General features: G+C 43.3%; 1 protein-coding gene across 1 annotated transcript in view; it reads right to left on the reverse strand.

The window, feature by feature from the left end:
* NCOA7 (nuclear receptor coactivator 7) overlaps positions 1-19,058 on the reverse strand; it is a 53,038-nt gene that overhangs the window by 9,610 nt on the left and 24,370 nt on the right. The window contains exons 6-9 of the mRNA XM_069974890.1: positions 18,817-19,001; positions 15,929-16,788; positions 14,832-15,000; positions 1,810-1,957 (exon numbers count right to left, since the gene is read on the reverse strand). Coding sequence (XP_069830991.1) covers positions 1,810-1,957; positions 14,832-15,000; positions 15,929-16,788; positions 18,817-19,001 — 1,362 coding nt within the window. The remainder of the gene's footprint in view (positions 1-1,809; positions 1,958-14,831; positions 15,001-15,928; positions 16,789-18,816; positions 19,002-19,058) is intronic.

Here is a 19,058-nt window from a genome sequence, read left to right on the forward strand (position 1 = left end):
CACTGGTGTAATATGGATGAAGCAGGGGGTGGGGGTGTTGGGTTGGGGGTTTGGTTGCAGTTGCGACACAATAGTCTCAGGGGCACAAAATCAGATGTTTGCCTCTAACAATGTAAAGTTAACGAGAATGCATTAACATTCATGTAGGGATGTAGGCATCAGAACCGGGACTTCATTGCAGCCTGCACCAGGGCAGATGAGAGAAGAAGGATGAGCCCTGCCAAGTGACTGCAAGGGAGCGGAAAGAAAGTTTTTTTTTTTTTTGTCTACTTTCTTAGTCAAAAGCAATGCATATCACCATTCACTTTACATTGGCCAAGCTACAGGCAAAATACTTGCTTTGCCCCAGGTCCAGAGGAGTAGCACCCTTTCGGCTTTTCATCCTGCACTAAAGATAAGTGAACCTGCCAAAAGTTCAAGTTTGCATGAAGCTGAAGATCACCATTTGTATCCCGCTGCCTATGGCTGTATACATCAAGCACCTGACAAGTTCCTTTTAAAGAATCAATTGGCCGACAAATCAGACCAATTAGCAGGAAAAGAGGCATGTTTATAAGCCCACAGGACTTATGATTCTTTGCATCATAATTTCCAGCATTGAGATATCAGCCTGTCAATATGGAGACTCAAAAGCCCAGGGGGTGTTCCCCATCATGGTAACAGCCCAGGTAATTGCAGCCTGCGTCCTCTTATTCACCATCTCTGTTTCTTGTTGCATCTTAACTCTATTTGATTGACAACCATTACATAAAAAGGACTTTGGGTCCATTTACACAGAAAGATTATCTGACAGATTATCTACCAAAGATTTGAAGCCAAAGCTAGGAATGGATTTGAAAAGGAGGAGAAATCTCTGGCTTTCCTTTATGACCTAATCTCTGTTTATAGTCTGTTTCTGGCTTTGGCTTCAAATCTTTGGCAGATAATCTGTCAGATAATCTTTCTGTGTAAATGGACCCTTACCTGAGCTCTTGCCATGCTGGGGAACACCGTGTGAGTTTTTGAGCCTTATTTACATATTAACAAAAATACATATTTTAGTGCAAGAAAGGACAACGGAGATAATAAAAGTATGCTCAGAATCACAATAACCAGCCCTATCTAGCCATGGGCTTTGTAAATTATAAGTCTTACTGTTCATTTTTACATAAAAAGTGAGAATTTTGCGGTAAACTTTATCTTTTTTAGCAAAAAAATATTTGGTATACTGGTGTATAGGATACATGATGGTGGTACAAATATGACTAAAATTTGTTATCAGTTCTTCATTTTCGATCAATTTTCTTTCCAAAGTTTATTTTTGTTTTTTATTCTCATTGCTCAATTCCCTCAGAATTCCTCCTCAGGTGGTCTAGTCTGCGCCTAAAATCTATCACTTTGAATAGTAAATGGAAGTTATGCAACTGCAAAACACGGCGAGGTTCACACTGCGATTTTCCTGTCCATTGAACTTACTGGTTTTATTGAAATGGATGCAAAATGAAGTGCAGTTGTATGCCAACCATCAGGAGTTTTTCTAAAGGGAGGGTGGAAATATATACAGATGAAGAGGTCACATGAACCAGATGCATTAATAAGAGGAGTGGATCCATCAGACATGGTTGTGTGTATTATATGGGGGGGGACGCCTGTCTCCTATCTGATTGGGAGACATCAAAAGATCAGTAGTCCCTTGTCTGCCACCACTCTACTCCCTATGGACTGCCAGAAACAGACAAGTACAGATTAATACTTACTGAAAATAATTCTTTCATTACTAATATACAGGGTCTCTGCATATTGAAAGTTCAAAAGACACTGTCATCTTACCTCCCAGCTTTTAGTTGAGGGTTCACTAAAGAAGTTGTCGATCATATCCAGTTCATCTTTATCCACCACCACAAATCCTTGCTCTTTTGCATCTTTCCCATAAACTTCGGGAGACCATTGAACAAAAAACGTGTACAGATGATCCACCCTGCAATAGAAAACATGCCAAGAATGAGTCAGGAAGATGATACGTACAGATGTCCGGATTGCAGATACACATGAGGATGCATTCACTCACTCTCACTGCTGCAGCTTGCCATTTTTGTTTGGAGAGCCTTTTCTGTGGACAGGCCATCCATAAATTTTCCCTAAAAACCTCTTTACAGAGGCACTCCAGCAATACTTTAAGGTTACTTTAGCAGCTGGTCCTTTTCTTGAGTTGGCCAGGTGATCTCATGGTGAACAACCTTAAAATTACAAGTTTCTGTATCAAGTTCCTTTTTTAAGTTGTTGTACTGTCAATGGAGTCACCATCTCTGCCATAATTTCCTTTATGATTTAGGGTGCGTTCACACGTACAGGATCTGCAGCAAATTTGATGGCGCATATTTGAATCTCCAGCAGATCCGCAGCAGATTTGATGGCCCAGAATTTACTTTGCATTGAATCTGCGCCATCAAATCTGCTGCAGAACTTGTACATGTGAACACACCCGGGGGCTGGGTTCACACTATGTATATTTGAGGCTGTATTTGGTCCTCATGTCAGGTCCTCATAGCAACCAAAACCAGGAGTGGATTGAAAACACAGAAAGGATCTGTTCACACAATGTTGAAATTGAGTGGATGGCCGCCATATAACAGTAAATAACGGCCATTATTTCAATACCACAGCCGTTGTTTTAAAATAACAGCAAATATTTGCCATTAAATGACGGCCATCCACTCAATTACAACATTATGTGAACAGAGCCTTTCTGTGTTTTCAATCCACTCCTGGTTTTGGTTGCTATACAGCCTCACAAATACAGCCTCAAATATACATAGTGTGAACCCAGCCTAAGGGTGCGTTCACACTTACAGGATCTGCAGTAGATTAGAAGCTGCAGATTCAAAGCAAATAAATTCTGGGCCATCACATCTGCTGCGGATCCGCTGCAGATTCAAATCTGTGCCATCAAATCTGCTGCAGATCCTGTAAGTGTGAACGCAGGGGTAACCGGCGAAAAATACTTATTTTTAAATCATCTGGTGTCAGAAAGTTACTTCCATTAAAAAAAAAAAACTCAAAACATACCAGCTGCTGTATGTCCTGCAGGAAGTGCTGTATTCTTTCCAGTCTGACGGTGCTCTCTGCTGCCATCTCTATCCATGTCAGAAAGTTTCCAAAATAGGAAAGGTTTTCTATAGGGATTTCCATCTGCTCTGGACAGTTCCTGTCATGGACAGAGGTGGCAGCAGAGAGCAGTGTCAGACTGGAAACAATACACCACTTCCTGCAGGACATACAGCAGCTGATAAGTACTGGAAGACTTGAATTTTTTTTTAATAGAAAAGTTATGCAGATTTTGTAAATTTCTTCTGACACCAGTTGAATTGAAACTATTTGTTTTTGTCGGAGCGCTTATTTAAATTGCTAATACATGATGGAAAAGACCCTCAAATTGCATTGAAAAGTGGTCATCATCCATAAGAATGGTCTGCTCAAAGAAAATGGCCACTATGCAGAATGTAAATTAGTCACACAAATTCTGGTCTGGATAAGGTGATATTTTATATACACACCTGAGAATTCATTAATTACCATTAAGAACATTACAATTCGTTCAAGTTACAGGCCAATGGAAGACAAAGCATTGGACTTGTAATGACCATTATGGAATCATTTCTGCCCATATACACATATACATATTACTCACTCTTGAATGCTGTAGGATACACCCATGTTGAGAGAAAGAGTTGGCAAACTCCAGCTGCAAACTGACTGCAGGACCAGCACAGCTACTTATACACAAGGGGTTCTGGCCAAAATGGAGTTAATCATTGGGAGTTTTTAATAAGGAACAGAAAACGTAAAATCACCTAAACTAAAGAAAGACTGCTTAGTAGAGAAGTAGGTCAATTGGAAACTGCTAGCGTAATAGGAAAGGAAAAGATAATAAGGGTAAAAGGCCTTTGATGTTCACTTATTATAAAGACATCTGCCGACACTTCTCTGTACAGTTGTAAAGGTAAATCGCAATAAAATTATTTCCATCTCCACTTTAATGCCAGTAAAGTGTAGGAGGGGGTACGGCTATTGACTGCTGTTATTTAAGGGGAACTATCAGCAGGTTAGACAAATCTATTGCGCAGGAGGTGCCATGGATGATGGTATAGATACACACTTCACAGGTTTGGCTGAACTCCATGGGGGAGATTTATCAAACATGGTGTAAAGTGAAACTGGCTCAGTTGCCCCTAGCAACCAATCAGATTCCACCTTTCATTTTCCAAAGAGTCTGTGAGGAATGAAAGGTGGAATCTGATTGGTCGTAGGCCGTACTACATGGCCCGATTTATTATGAAGCGAGCGTCGATCTGCTAGATTGGCGCTCGCTTAAAGAGCCTATAACACACCTAAACGATCGAGCAGCAAGGGCTGTATAATATAGATAGATAGCTTACAAGCGTTACTCTAAGGCCTAGTTTACATATACAAGATGCATCCGTTTCCGTTTTTTGTAAAAAACTCACTGCAACTGATTTCACAACTGATGGCAAAAAGGTCATCAGGTTTTACATCATTTTTTAATGAAAAATCATCAGTTAATATCAGTTGCAATCAGTTTATTCCTTTAGTTATCATCAGTTCTTTCAAATATAGTATATAGGTGGCCATCTATATAGGGGGCAGCACCAGAACAGGAGATAACGTGGACAACTTTTACATGGGAGTCCTGTAGAGCAGGGGTAGGGAACCTTGGCTTTCCAGCTGTTGCAAAACTACAACTCCCATCATGCCTGGAAATCCCAGACATGATGAGAGTTGTAGTTGTGCAACAGCTGGAGAGGCAAGGTTCCTACCCCTGTCCTAAATGGTGCTGCACTGTATAGAGGAGCTGGCCAGGGGTCACAAGAGTTTAATGTCGGGGCATGGACAGGGACTTCTCTATGGAGCGCCCCATAGACTTTAGTGGATGCGGTGCTGGATAGCTGACCTGGCCGTACGTCAGAACGCTGCATTCTGCCGTACGGCCAGTCCGGCGGCATCAGTTGTAGAACGGATCATCCAAACTGTCCCACTGAAAACAATGGGACCAGTTCAGAGATGAGTTTCCCTCCGGTGCTTCTCTACTGCAACGGAGGGAAACGCCGCCGGATCGCCAGATTTATGTAAACTAGGCCTAAAAAGGTAAAAGCTACTCCATTGAGTACAAGAATGGAATCCAGCATAATGTGATTGTTCTTCATGTAAAAATGTACACCTACCCTGAAAAGAAGCCTGCTGCTGGCATTTCTGAGAGGCTGAGAGTGATTGGCTGAAAGGCCTGTCACTGCACAGAGGGCCTCAGAAGTGCCAGCGGGGGCTGTGGTGATCTGGGAGAAGCTAAGTATATAGTGTTTATTACACAGAGATGCACGGTCAGCGACAATGGTTTTTGAACTTGGTGAAAGACATCGATCAGCTGAAGATTGGCTCCTTGACTGATCGTTGTCTTCATTGCATGGGGCAATATCTGCCCGAGTCAGTCTGATTGGACAGATCGGGTCCTATGACAGATTTCAACTGCCTAACCCTTTTGTTCTTAGAGAGATAAGCGTCTGCTAGAGCTGTCAGGAGGCTGCTTACCCCTCCGTTCATATAGAACATATAAGTTACTGCGTATGGAGAGACCAGAAGTGCTAAACATTTATCAAACAATTATTGAAGGTGTATGGCCATCTTAGGGCTCATTCACACAGAGCAAAAGCAGCTAAATTTTTGCACTGAATCAGCGCTTAAATTTCAGCCGTTAAAATAGGTGCAGAGCTAATTTCCATTGTGTTGAATGGAAATTCTGCTCTGCAGTTCACACGGTGGAATTTCCGCACTGAACTAATCCGCTTTCCGCCAGAAGAATGAACATGTTCATTCTTCCGCTAGCAGAAGCCTATACAAATCAATGGGGCTCTAATTTTCTGTTTCAGCGCGGAATACGCGCGTATTCAGCCCGGAATAAAAGGGGAAATTACGCACTGAATCAGCACGGAAATGGAGAAAAAAGGGGGGAGGAGGATTTTAGTATATATTCTGGTATAGTCTAGTTTACTCGCCAAAGACTTGCTGAATTTCAGCGCTGAATGCATGCGGATTCAGCGCGGATTCCTCGAGTATTCCACGCTGAATTTGTTAAGAGCTGATTACAAGCTGAACACTTTCCTAGCGGAATACGCAGGGATTCTGCTTACATTCTGCTCGGAAATCAGCATCAGTTGATTTCAGGTGGAAATATTTCCTCGCGTAATCCGCCCCTTTTGCTCTGTGTGAACGTAGCCTTAAGGTACATAAACTTAAATATGCTAACTGCAGTACAAGCCATGCTTTAATAGGCAGAACGGGCAAACACCCAAAAAAAAAAACTAAAACACACACCCTTTAAATGTTAGAAATGCTCAAAAAGCAATACCCACAAAACACATACCACACACACCTGATCACAATACTGCAGACAGCACTTTATAAAAGAGGCAATTTAATTTTGGACTTTGTCAAAGAAATATAGCAAAAAAATAAAATAAAAAATAAATTATACCGCCCAGTGTTCTTTAATTTTACTAAAACACTGAAAATTAAAGCCCCGGTTATCACACAGTATAACTCAATGGTCTTTTGCAGTAATGCCAAATCCATAATGTTACATAATATCAGTCATTTTTCTGTTAGGAAACCAATAGCTTCTACATCTTATTAGTATCCCTATCAATAATTAAATAAGATGAGACTCCAATTATACTTTAGCCTATTCAGCAGATAGTTAGTGGATTAACCGTGCCGCTTCTACAATTGTGCAAGAAGCAGAGTGGTCACTGTCAGACATGCCAATATTTCTGCTGGCTTAATCAAAATTCATTGCAGACTTTCCATCTCATTGCACAGGGCTTACTGGTTTCACTGTAAAGTCTGCATAGCTGGAAGGAAATGTCCAACTGATAAAAGCTGCTCCCTGCATGAAACAAAGTGCACTTGAAGAACACAGCTGGCAAATAAAGTTTTTGCCAATTTGCAGACAGAACTGATCATGTCACCTATGAGAAATTGTTAGACATCTCATTGCAAGACCACTGATCATTCACGCCTTAACACAAATTCAAGTGCATGTACATCTGGGGTTGCTGCATATTAGTGCATGTTACCCCATACATGCACATAACCTGCACGTTACCCCATACATGCACATAAATGAGTTAAACCGTCAACGCACAAAATCTTTAAGTGATTGCAGCGAGTGGAAACCAGCCAGGGACCTGATCTTGGCCGGGGATCGCTGCACTTCGTCCATCCAGGGGCCGGCTTCTGACAGCTCTAACTGCTCTGATCTCCTCCGCTATGTGTGGTAGGAGTTCAGAGTCTGGGAGGGAAGAACACCCCCGGCACAGTATAGTATTAAACACACATACATTACCCCCTTACTATCCTGATTGCTGCCCCTGTCACTGTATCTCATTGTTGTGCTTGTCTCCGTACCTGATCGTTGTCCCTGTCCCGCTGCTCTACCTGATCTTTTCCCTGCTTAAGGTCGTCATACACCTCAAACTTATGTCAGCTAAAACCGCCGCTCATGGCAGATTTAGCCATTAGTCTATGATGTATGGGGCCCCCTCAATCAACCACCGACAGATGATGTCAAGGGGGATAGGGGTCAGCCATGATTAAAAATCATTCGGTTGCAGCTATGATGCCAACCCTTCTTCCCAACGCAAAAACTTCATAGAATATGCCATAAATGTCTATTTGTGATTCTAACTGTGATTCAACCACTAGGACCCCATGAATTGCAATAAACAGGAATCCCAAGTACACTGCTTATTACAACAGATTTGCAGAGGGAAAAAGAAGCACAACACACATGCACTCTATATCACAATCTACAATGGGTTAGAAATCATCTATGTGAAATACTCCATAATTCTACAGAACTGCAGAATGCATGGGCAGTAGACTATGTATGAGCTGTATGGGTTGTGAGCTTTTTGACCTGTTGGACCCTTGGTTCTGTAAATAGGGGTGATGTGCTACGGAACATACTTCGGAGATCCTGGCGTCATTCATGATGATGCCAGGTGCTTAGAAACTGTTTAAATCTTTGCGCTACCGTACTGACACAGCAGTTTCTTAGCTCCTGGCATCATCATGAACGATGATTATGCCGGGATCTCCGAAGTCTGTTCTGTAGCACATCACACCTATTTATGGAACGTGCACTGAACCTGTGAATGTGCCCTAAAACTTCTGTCTGGCAAAGATCTACAAATGCTTAGAATTCAAGGAAAAGTTTCTTTAAAAATTCTTCCAAGAATTTTTCGCAAGTTCTTTTTTACAAATACAAGTAATAGGCTTGCCTTATCATGTTTATCACGCAGACTGCAGCAGGAAACCAATTACTAGAAGAAATATGATGAAACGAAACGAAACACACAAGCAAGCCTACACCGCCGACATATAGAGGGAAGTTTAATTCCCAGTATGCAATAAGAAGCAGCACTTGCCACCATATGCATGCAGCATTCGTGTCGTTTATTGCCCAAAAACTTTCATATACATCTGTATTGGTTCAGCAGGAAACAAGCTAGTTTCCCATGACTGTAATAGGTCACAGCTGTTTCGCCAATAATTGCTTGGTGTAATAGCTAGTGTTAAGAGGAATTGAGCAGCCGACATGCACAACGTCAGCTGATCATTGCCTTTAACACCAGCAATTACACCAAGCAATTATCGTCTGCAAAGGCTGATAATTGATTGGTGTAATAGGGCCTTTAGTCCTTTAACATACTTTAAAGGAGAAGTCCAGTGAAAATTTTTATTAAAGTATTGTATTGCCCCCCAAACATTATACAAAGCACAGATATACTCTTATTATGGGAAATGCTTATAAAGTGCTTTTTTCCCTGCACTTACTACTGCATCAAGACTTCACTTACTGGATAACATGGTGATGTCACGACCAGACTTCCAGAGCTGTGCAGGCTGTGGCTGCTGGAGAGGATGATGGCAGGGGGACACTGAGGGACACTGAGTATCCCTCTGCCATCATCCTCTCCAGCGGCCACAGGCTGCACAGCTCTGGGAGTCGGGGCGTGACATCACCATGTTATCCAGGAAGTGACACCACCATTTTATCCAGGAAGTGAAGCCTTGATGCAGTAGTAAGCGCAGGGAAAAAAGCTCTTTATAAGCATTTCCCGTAATAAGTGTATATTGGGGATTTGTATAATGTTTGGAGGGCAATACAATACTTTAATAAAAAAATTTCGCCGGACTTCTCCTTTAAGGTTTTGATCATGTCACCCTCTCTCTTTTTTTGCTCCCAACTATAGATTGAAATACTCAGTCTTTCCTGATATAGCTTATGTCTGACACCCTCCACCATTTTTGTAGCCAGTCTTTGGACCCGTTCTATTTTATCAATGTCCTTTTTTAGGTGAGGTCTCCAGAACTGGACACAGTATTCCAGATGTGGTCTCACCAGAGCTCTGTACAGCGGGATCACAATCTCCTTCCAATTGGTTATAACTCTACATTTGGAAACATTGAACTGCAGTTTCCAATGTTTGGACCACGTATCTAGCAAAGCTAAATCATTTTCTATATTACTGACATCTCCAGGAATATCAACCCTGTTGCACACTTTTGTGTCATCAGCAAACAGGCAAACTTTACCTACCAAACCTTCTCCTATACCACTTACAAAGAATAGGACCCAAGAACAGACCCTTGTGGCCATCACTCTCATTCATCAATGGATCAGTCCATATTAAATGAAAAGAAGCACAAACTGATCTGCAAACTGATTGCATTGATTATGTAAAATTGAAAAAAAAAAGGAGAAAGCCAGGGAAACTAATGAACAAAGTATTCTTGCCCATCCCTGTGCCCTGTAGCACCGCTCCCAGGTCCAGATGACAGTGGCCGGCACCTGCAACGTCACGTACCCAGGTGATTGACTGCCTGCTCAGCCAACCAGTGACTGGGGCAGGACAATGAGAGAGAAGCTACAGAGGCAATAGGATGGGCAAGTTTACTTTGTTTATTATTTTCCCACACCTTCTGCTTTCCTCCCATTTTTCCCCCAACTCCACCGGGCTTCTGTCTGTTTGCATTTTGCCCTAAAACAATTACTTTTGTGCATCGTTTTGCATATAAGTTTAGATTCCTTCCTGGTTTCTAACTACTATTGCGCATGCTCAGTGAAAAAAACCATAACAAATAACTTGCAAACTGATATGTAGCTTCAATTTGTGTTCCTTTTTTTGTACAGACAACAATGTCCAAAAAAAAAAAAAAAAGGAACAGTGACTGATTTTAGGAAAACAGAGCACAATAAACGCCCATTACAATTATTAGGTTCCACTAGGTTCCATTACTCGGTTGTCAAAATAGAGAAGAGAAACAGGAATTGTGGAGGAGGGTAAAACGCTGATGTGAACATAAACGATCATATAACACATCATACAAATCAGAGCTTTATAGACTATGGGAAGGAGCCACACACACACGTATACACAGGGGCGTAGCTAATGTCTCCTGGGCCCTGGTGCGAGAGGCCAACTTGGGCCCCCCCCCCTCCTTTCACGACCAAGTGATGCTATTGTTGTGTGTGTGTGTGTGTGTATATATATATATATATATATATATATACACACACACACAGTGGTGCCTTGGATTATGAGCATAATTCGTTCCAGGACCGTGCTTGTAATCCAAATCCACTCTTAAACCAAAGCAAATTTTCCTATAAGAAATCATGTAAATGCAGACAATTGGTTCCGCACCCCAAATATATTTATTATTCTGTACTGTACAGTAATGGAGAGGATGGGAAACACAAGGGCTGACAGAGACTGCAGGGAGCATGAAGGAATGAGCAGGGCAGATGTGGGCACATACATGCAGCACTCTCTGTCCGGGGAGAGAGGGGTTACAGCTATGGAGAGATTACCTCCCCCCCCCACAGTCCTGTCCCCTGATGTAAGCCCCAGCCTGAAGGGGATCTGCTATGATTTGGAAGGTGTTTAGAGTACAGTGCTGTAGACCCCGCTATGCAGGCCATGCCCCTTCTCCACTCGCGCTCCCACCCAATACAGGAAGTTCTTAAACCAAAGCAATGTTCTTAAACCAAGTCCAAGTTAAACCAAAACGCTCTTAAACGAAGTTACTCTTAAACCAAGGTACCACTGTATATATATATATATATATATATATATATATATATATATATATATATACACACACACACACCAAGACAGATATTACCTATTACCGCCATACTGTTACCAACCAAATCCTGTATACTGAGACCAATATTACCAGTAATACCAGTATATAGGGAGGAAACATTACCGCCACACCACAACCACTACCATCACCACCATATTGTTACTGACCAAATCCAGTACACTAAATCACCTCATCCAGTCATATAGAGGTGGCCCCAGCTCTACACAGGTTCTATACACCATATACATTACACTGCAGTTATATCAGGTGACTCACAGGAGACGTCTTTTCTGATCGGAGTTCTTCCCTTTTCATCATCTTCTCCATCTGCCCTGGGCCGTTATGAGAACTTCTCCGAGCCACGAATCCACAGAATCTGCCAGACAGACATATTAGGCTCCACACTCTGACACCATCTCCATCTCTCTACACACTGCACATCTGTACTGTCCCCTTTACACCCTCATTTAGTGGGTAGCCCTGACTCTATGTGACCTCCTAATAATATATGCCCCCCTCTGTGTATTCCCTCTCCCCCTATGTTGCCCCCCCAAATAGATGGCCCCCTCCCTTATAGATGGCCCCCTCTACCCCCTCCCTTATAGATGGCCCCCTCTCTCCTCACCCTCCCTTATGGATGGTCTCCTCTCTCCTCACCCTCCCTTATGGATGGCCCCCTCTCCCCCCACCCTCCCTTATAGATGGCCCCCTCTCCCCCCACCCTCCCTTATAGATGGTCCCCTTCCCCCCCCCTCCCTTATAGATGGTCCCCTTCCCCCCCCTCCCTTATAGATGGTCCCCTCCCCCCCCCTCCTCCCTTATAGATGGTCCCCTTCCCCCCCCTCCCTTAAAGATGGTCCCCTCCCCCCCCCCCTCCCTTATAGATGGCCCCCTCCTTTCCCCCCCTTTATAGATGGTCCCCTTTCCCCCCCTTTATAGATGGTCCCCTTCCTCCCTCCCTTATAGATGGTCCCCTTCCCCCCCCCCACCCTCATAGATGGCCCCCCTCTTTCCCCCCACCCTCATAGATGGCCCCTCTTTCCCCCCACCCTCATAGATGGCCCCTCTTTCCCCCCACCCTCATAGATGGCCCCTCTTTCCCCCCACCCTCATAGATTGCTCCTCTTTCCCCCCACCCTCATAGATTGCTCCTCTTTCCCCCCACCCTCATAGATGGCCCCCTCCTTCCCCCCACCCTCATAGATGGCCCCCTCCTTCCCCCCACCCTCATAGATGGCCCCCTCCTTCCCCCCACCCTCATAGATGGCCCCCTCCTTCCCCCCACCCTCATAGATGGCCCCCTCCTTCCCCCCACCCTCATAGATGGCCCCTCTTTCCCCCCACCCTCATAGATGGCCCCCTCTTTCCCCCCACCCTCATAGATGGCCCCCTCTTTCCCCCCACCCTCATAGATGGCCCCCTCTTTCCCCCCACCCTCATAGATGGCCCCCTCCTTTCCCCCACCCTCATAGATGGCCCCCTCCTTTCCCCCCACCCTCATAGATGCCCCCCTCCTTTCCCCCCACCCGTACAGGCTGATAAAAAAAACAAAACTTAACTCACCTGACATCGCGCTCCCACGTTGATTCTCACTCCTCCTGGTCTGTCCCCGGCTGCTGCGCGGCTGCCGGGGGTGTCGCGTCTTATCCCCGGCAGCGCGCGCATCCCAGAACTCCCTGCGCGCCGGAAACCGGAAGTCAGGGCCCAAGGCGCGCAGGGAGTTCTGGGATGCGCGCGCTGCCGGGGGTAAGACGCGACACCCCCGGCAGCCGCTTAGCAGCCGGGGGAAGACGGAGCCCGACTCTTGTGACCGCAAGCAAAACAATGCTTGCGGTCACAAGAGTGATTGATCGGGGGGCCCCGCGGGCCCCCCTTGTGGCGGGCCCGGTCGCGGCGGCGACCCCCGCGACCACGGTGGCTACGCCACTGCGTATACATAGAAACTATGTTCTCTAGTTGAACATTTGACCTTCAAGCAAGTATTAACTGGATGGGTAGCTCACTATTAACACAAACGATAGAATAATGTGGAAGTCTGAGTGCACTGGCTGTGCTTCAGAAACTCCAAAAAGAATAAACTGGTGTCTAAAATAAAAAAGTAAAAAAAAGAACTAGCTTTCCAGATGTTCCACTTAGATTTTTTTTTAATAAAAGACTACAAAACTCCATAGAACTTGGTCCAGTGCACAACTATCTCAACTACCAAATCACTGTTAGGGCCCTATTCCACCGGACGATTATCGTTCAGATTATCGTTAAATGGTTCGAATCTAAACGATAATCGTTCGGTTGAAATGCAGTTAATGATTAACGACCGAACGAGAAATCGTTGATCGCTTTAGAAGACCTGGACCTATTATTATCGTTGCTCGTTCGCAAAACGTTCGCAAATCGTTCGCATTGAATAAGACATCGTTCGGTCGTTCGCAATAGATACGAACGCAATAGCGAAGAAATAGCGAAGAAACAATCGCAATCACGATCATAAGTAACGATTATCGTTCTATGGAAATGAGTGAACGTTTTCAGGCCTTTCGCAATAGCAGTCGTTTGAGATGCAAACGATAATCGTCCGGTGGAATAGGGCCCTTAGGGTATGTTCACACTGAGCAAATGGGGTAGAACTCCACGGTGGAACTCTTCGGTGCAGAATCCCACCTGGTTCAGTTTAGATGGCGTCTCTTCCAATTGGCTTCAGAAGTTGGATGAAACCCTAGAAAGTGCTGGAAAACATTGATACAGCCATAGGCCGTTACCATGTTTTCCTGGCAGTCCTAGGGTGACAGTCAGCGTGTTTGGGTTTGGATAACATTACTGAACCCGAACATTTTAACAGATTTGCTCAACACTACTAGCTAGGTGGGTGCTGGTTATTGTTCTTGATCATATCCTCCCCAGCAACAGAGCTAACAAACGCCTTTACAATATAATAGTTTCATAAAAATAAGGTTACCCCAACTACAGTACCAGTGAGTAACCAGATGGTAACATTAACCCCCACAATATTGTGTCCCTCACATAAATATTGCCCTTTTAGTGGTATAAACACAGTAATAATACTCCCTTAGGGTTGTGCACACTGAGTAAAATTTGTAAATGGAAAATCCCACCTGTCTCAATGTGCCATAGCCTGTCTATGGGAGATTACGTCCCTAAAATACGATGGGAATTGTAGTTTTGTAACAGCTGGAGGGCCTGAGTTTGACACCAGTGCCTTATATGAATATCACACAACTTTATAATACCCACACCAGACCCCCTATATTAGTACAGATCCCAGGCTAAAATTTCCAAATCATTTCAAACTCCAAACCACACCTCTAAATTAATTTTAAACACCCAATCACCTAAAATACTCCCCCCAAGGTTTCGTTACGGTAGTCAAAAATCTCAGAAAAGGTTTTTCACAGATTAGTGGTGAAGACCTGTAACTACAGCCCTGATACTGTGTAAGTGAACAGCAGCTGAGCTGCAGTAACCAGGTCCAACTACTTTACAGTGAGCACAGACCACTACTTACGGATCCCCATTCATAAATCTGACGCATCCGATTTCTGTGCAGACCGATGCGTGGGCGGCATAAATAGAGGTTTCTCTGTAATTGGCCTAATACACACAATACTGACCTCTCTTGTGGAACTGCAAACCAGTATTCAGGTTGCTTTCTCTTCCTTCCATACTGCTGCACCATTGTTGTGGTTTGGGTGGCAAATGACTTCCTCATAGGTTTTCCCACCTTGATACATAGGAACATGGGAGGGATCTTGCTCTTTTCTTCTTTAGATGGCAACATATCTGCATGAGAAAGAATAAACTAGATGCTAGAATAAACTAGAATAAACTTAGAAAACGTTATAACCGAGTCTTCCATACAGTGGTCTCAAGCCCATTCAGTAAAGATTGGTGTAGGGGGTGGAGATGGTGATGCAACTGTCCAACACCCAGTAAGTCCTGTTCATCCAAAAAAAACTTGTGCATGGAACTCACTAGGCAATGGATGGTTGCCTCATCATCTGGACTGCCCGCAATAATAAGAGCTTAATACATATCCAAATATGTTGTTTTAGTGCACAGAGGGGGGGAGGTAGTCCTGTCCACAGTGCACAAAAAACAACATATTTGTGTAAGGATAAAACTCATAATATCCTGAAAACATGGCCGAGGATGGACTACTTACCTTTATCTTCAGTGCCCTGTGCTCTATAGGGACCAGCAAATGGGACCTCTAATAAAGAGGGACTCTGGCGAAAAAAATGTTTTCTTTCAAATTAACTTATTTCAGAAACTTATATAGCTTTGTACTATAACCATGAATTCTTTCCAGTCTGAGACAGCGCTTTCTGCTGCCACCTCTGTCCCTGACAGGAACTGTCCAGAGCAGAAGCAAATCCCCATAGAAAACCTCTCCTGCTCAGGACAGTTCCTGACATGGACAGAGGTGGCAGCAGAGAGCACTGTGTCAGACTGGAAAGAAAACACCACTTCCTGCAGGACACACAGCAGCTGATAAGTACAGGAAGACTGGATTTAAAAAAAAAAAAAAAGAAGTAAATTACAAATCTATATAACTTTCAGATTTTTTTTTTTTTGCCGGAGTAACACTTTAGTCGGGTTTGTGCATGGAACTGGCCTGGTGTGGAACGCAGAGGTACACCAATACTCAGAGAATCACAGTGATTGCTACAATTGTGTAGCAAACAACAAGTAAACACAAAAATCTCACCTTCTATTGGTCCCTGCATTCTTTTCAGAAGCCACAGTTTTAGTTCTGACTCACTGTCCATTTGCGTTTCCTTTTGGCTTTTCTCTTCAGAAGAACAAGGGGAGAGGGAATCTGGAGACTCCTCGGAGGCATGCCCTGACTGCCGCTTCTCATTATTTAAAGCTACCATAGTGGGTTCTGCATTCTCCTCTTTAGAGTCTTTTCCTCGCGGTTTATCACAACCAGCGACACATTCAGAGGTGTTCACCGCAGTAGGACTCAAGGAAAGTTCTATGTTTTTGGCTTCAGCGATTTCTTTACTAGTCACATCCCCAATATTTATCCTACCTAGCAAATCAGAGGTCAGCGTTTCAGAGGAGATTTCTACTGTCCCATTGCAATTCAGATCTGCCTGCGGAGAGGCGGAATTTAGAGTCTTAGAACCTTCTAGAAGATAAGTTACTGTACATCCATCAGAGTCTTCACCGATAACATTACCATTTTGCTGTGAACCATTTTGCTGTGATAAAGAATCTACTAACTCTATGAAGTCTTCATCTACGGGAGAATGACCGGGTTTTTTGGTTTCACAATCCAAAATAACTGCAGTGGATTTTTGTTCGGTCTCTTTTGCGACGTTACTATCGATATTCAAGCGCACATCGGAGAGGTTATCTGGTGTATTATTTGTATCAGGCTTTTGTTCAGCAGCTTCCTCTGCGATACTTTTCTTCTCTACAGCGCCTACACCAGTAACCCCATTTTGCCTTTTGCCCTTGTTGAGGGATTTGAACTTACTAAACGGATTAATGTCTTTTTCGGAGGATAGATCTTCCCATTCTCCAGGCCTGTACAGAGGACAAAGATCCTTGGGTATATCGCTGGTGACGGAAAATGTCAGATGGGTGTGGAATGGTAGAAACGAAAATAAAAACAAATTAAAAATAAAAAAAAGCACAACTAAAATGTAACTAAAATATACTTTAAAATAAAAGGCACACAAGTAAAATGATGCTTATAATAGTGATTGAAGTATAAATGCAAACAAAGTCACAAAGGAAAATAACATGGTGTGTAGTGAATGACATGGCTGGTGGTAATAAAGTGATAACTACCAAGCAGATACAAACCAGATATCATGATTGGGAACATACACCCCCCTCCCTCCCAAAAAAACAAAACACTGTAGGAATTGGGAATTTTTTCCCCAGTTCAAAACACTATAAAATACACACAAAAAACTGCCAAAATGCAAAATGAAAGTCTCATTTGATTAGATATACAATATAATCTATGGGAGGACAATAAAATCTGGTAAGAAGAGAGGACACATTTCCTTTTACAGATCTGAGTTTCGCCGATTTGCTAATGGTTGTGTTCACACGTTGTATCTGCATTGCCGAACTGTCGCAAAACTGCAGTGTTTTTACTGTGATTACAAAGTACCGCAACAGTACCAAGGAGAGAGCGTGGCAGCATCGCAATCCACTCCTTGGCTGTATCTCTTCATTAGCCAATTTCGACAATGTGAGTTTATGAGGCTACATTGTCAGAATTCGCGCCTTTTATATTGAATAATATTAGAAGTAAATTGACAAATTGTGGACAAACCCATTTTTTTACATAATAGGGGACAATTATAAGATTGCAGGGGTCTAACCTTCGTGTTCCCCGTGGATCTCTAGACTGGCATCACAGCTCCTTTGTTATGAATGGAGCTGCGGGTTGGTGCATGACCCGCCACTCCAGCGGTTTCAATCATTTTCTTTGGAGGCGGTGGAAAGAGAAGAGTGCTGTATTTCTGCTCTCTCTGTTGGCTCTATAAAGAACGAACGGAGCTGCAGGTTGAATGCTCACCCGCCGCTTCATCCATGACAAAGGAGCCAGGGCCAATCTAAAGAACCCTGGGGGCACGGAGGTCAGACCCCAGCAATTGCATACTTGTCATCTACGATGTGGATATGGGACAAGTACGGTTAAATATAACTTCAGCATAGAAATTCAGCATGCTCTAGTTGTCACAGCTCTCATAACAGTTTATGGTGGAGTATTGAAGTGGTTGTCAATTTTTTATTATACATATACCACCTATTTAATAGATCCTGTACCGTAAAGGGAAAAAAAAAAAATACAATAAAAATAAAATATAAAAAACATAGGATGCGTCAAATGATCCAGTATAGTTTTTTCTGCAAGTTTGTTCATATATATTTATAAATATTTTAATATCATGGAAAATAATTCCTACCAATGTAAACATGTTCTCTGTATCCCACTGATAAAAAAAATAAAAAAAAAACAGAACATAGGTCAGATTGGGGGCAACATATGATCATGACCAGGACCGTATTTACCACTAGGCACTCGTATTCCGATGCCTAGGGTAGCAACTTGCAGGGGGGCAGCACCAGGGAGCAGGGGAAAAAAAACAATTTTTTTTTTTAGTCTCCCATTCAGACTTGCCAGTAAATCCGGTGACTTTTTGAGGGGGGGGGGGGGGGAAGGATGATCAGGTCTGCTGTGGTGGTGTTTCTCAGGTCTAGTATGGCTGTGTCACCTGGAGCTACTACCTACCAATCCTTTGGTGAGAGTTCTTTCAGACAATATGCAGACGTTATGGCTCTAATCATTGATTCTACATGGAAATTTATGTTTTAGGCAGTTAAAAACCATGAAAAACACAATTCAGACAATGTTTCTACATGTGGAGAAATGCATGTGGCCCAAAACACACTCCCCTATGCTCCCCAAGATGGGGCGTCTTCAGGTTTAGTGCCTAGGGTAGCGGAAGCTGTTAATACGGCCCTGATCATGACTGAAGGGATAAAGGGGAGCCTGAGGATAAAGAACAGCCAACGTCTTATTACATATGTATAGTGCTACATACTTTGACGGCGGCTTCTACTTACGATGGCAGAGCATCTTTAATCTTCATGTGTGAAATGTCACTATAAAGTGCTACAGAAACAACTTCTTCCATGGGACAAATAAGTCCATATTCTTCACAGCCATTCTCAATAACCAGTGGATCAGATTTATGAGGATCAAACATGACGTTGTTGGGAGTGACTATCATGACTCCACCAACAACACCCTGTGTGCAAAGACAGGCAAACTGCATTATTACATTCAGAATAGCAATAATCATTGC

This window comes from Dendropsophus ebraccatus, chromosome 6 (genome assembly GCF_027789765.1).
Source record: "Dendropsophus ebraccatus isolate aDenEbr1 chromosome 6, aDenEbr1.pat, whole genome shotgun sequence".
Lineage (NCBI taxonomy): Eukaryota > Metazoa > Chordata > Amphibia > Anura > Hylidae > Dendropsophus > Dendropsophus ebraccatus.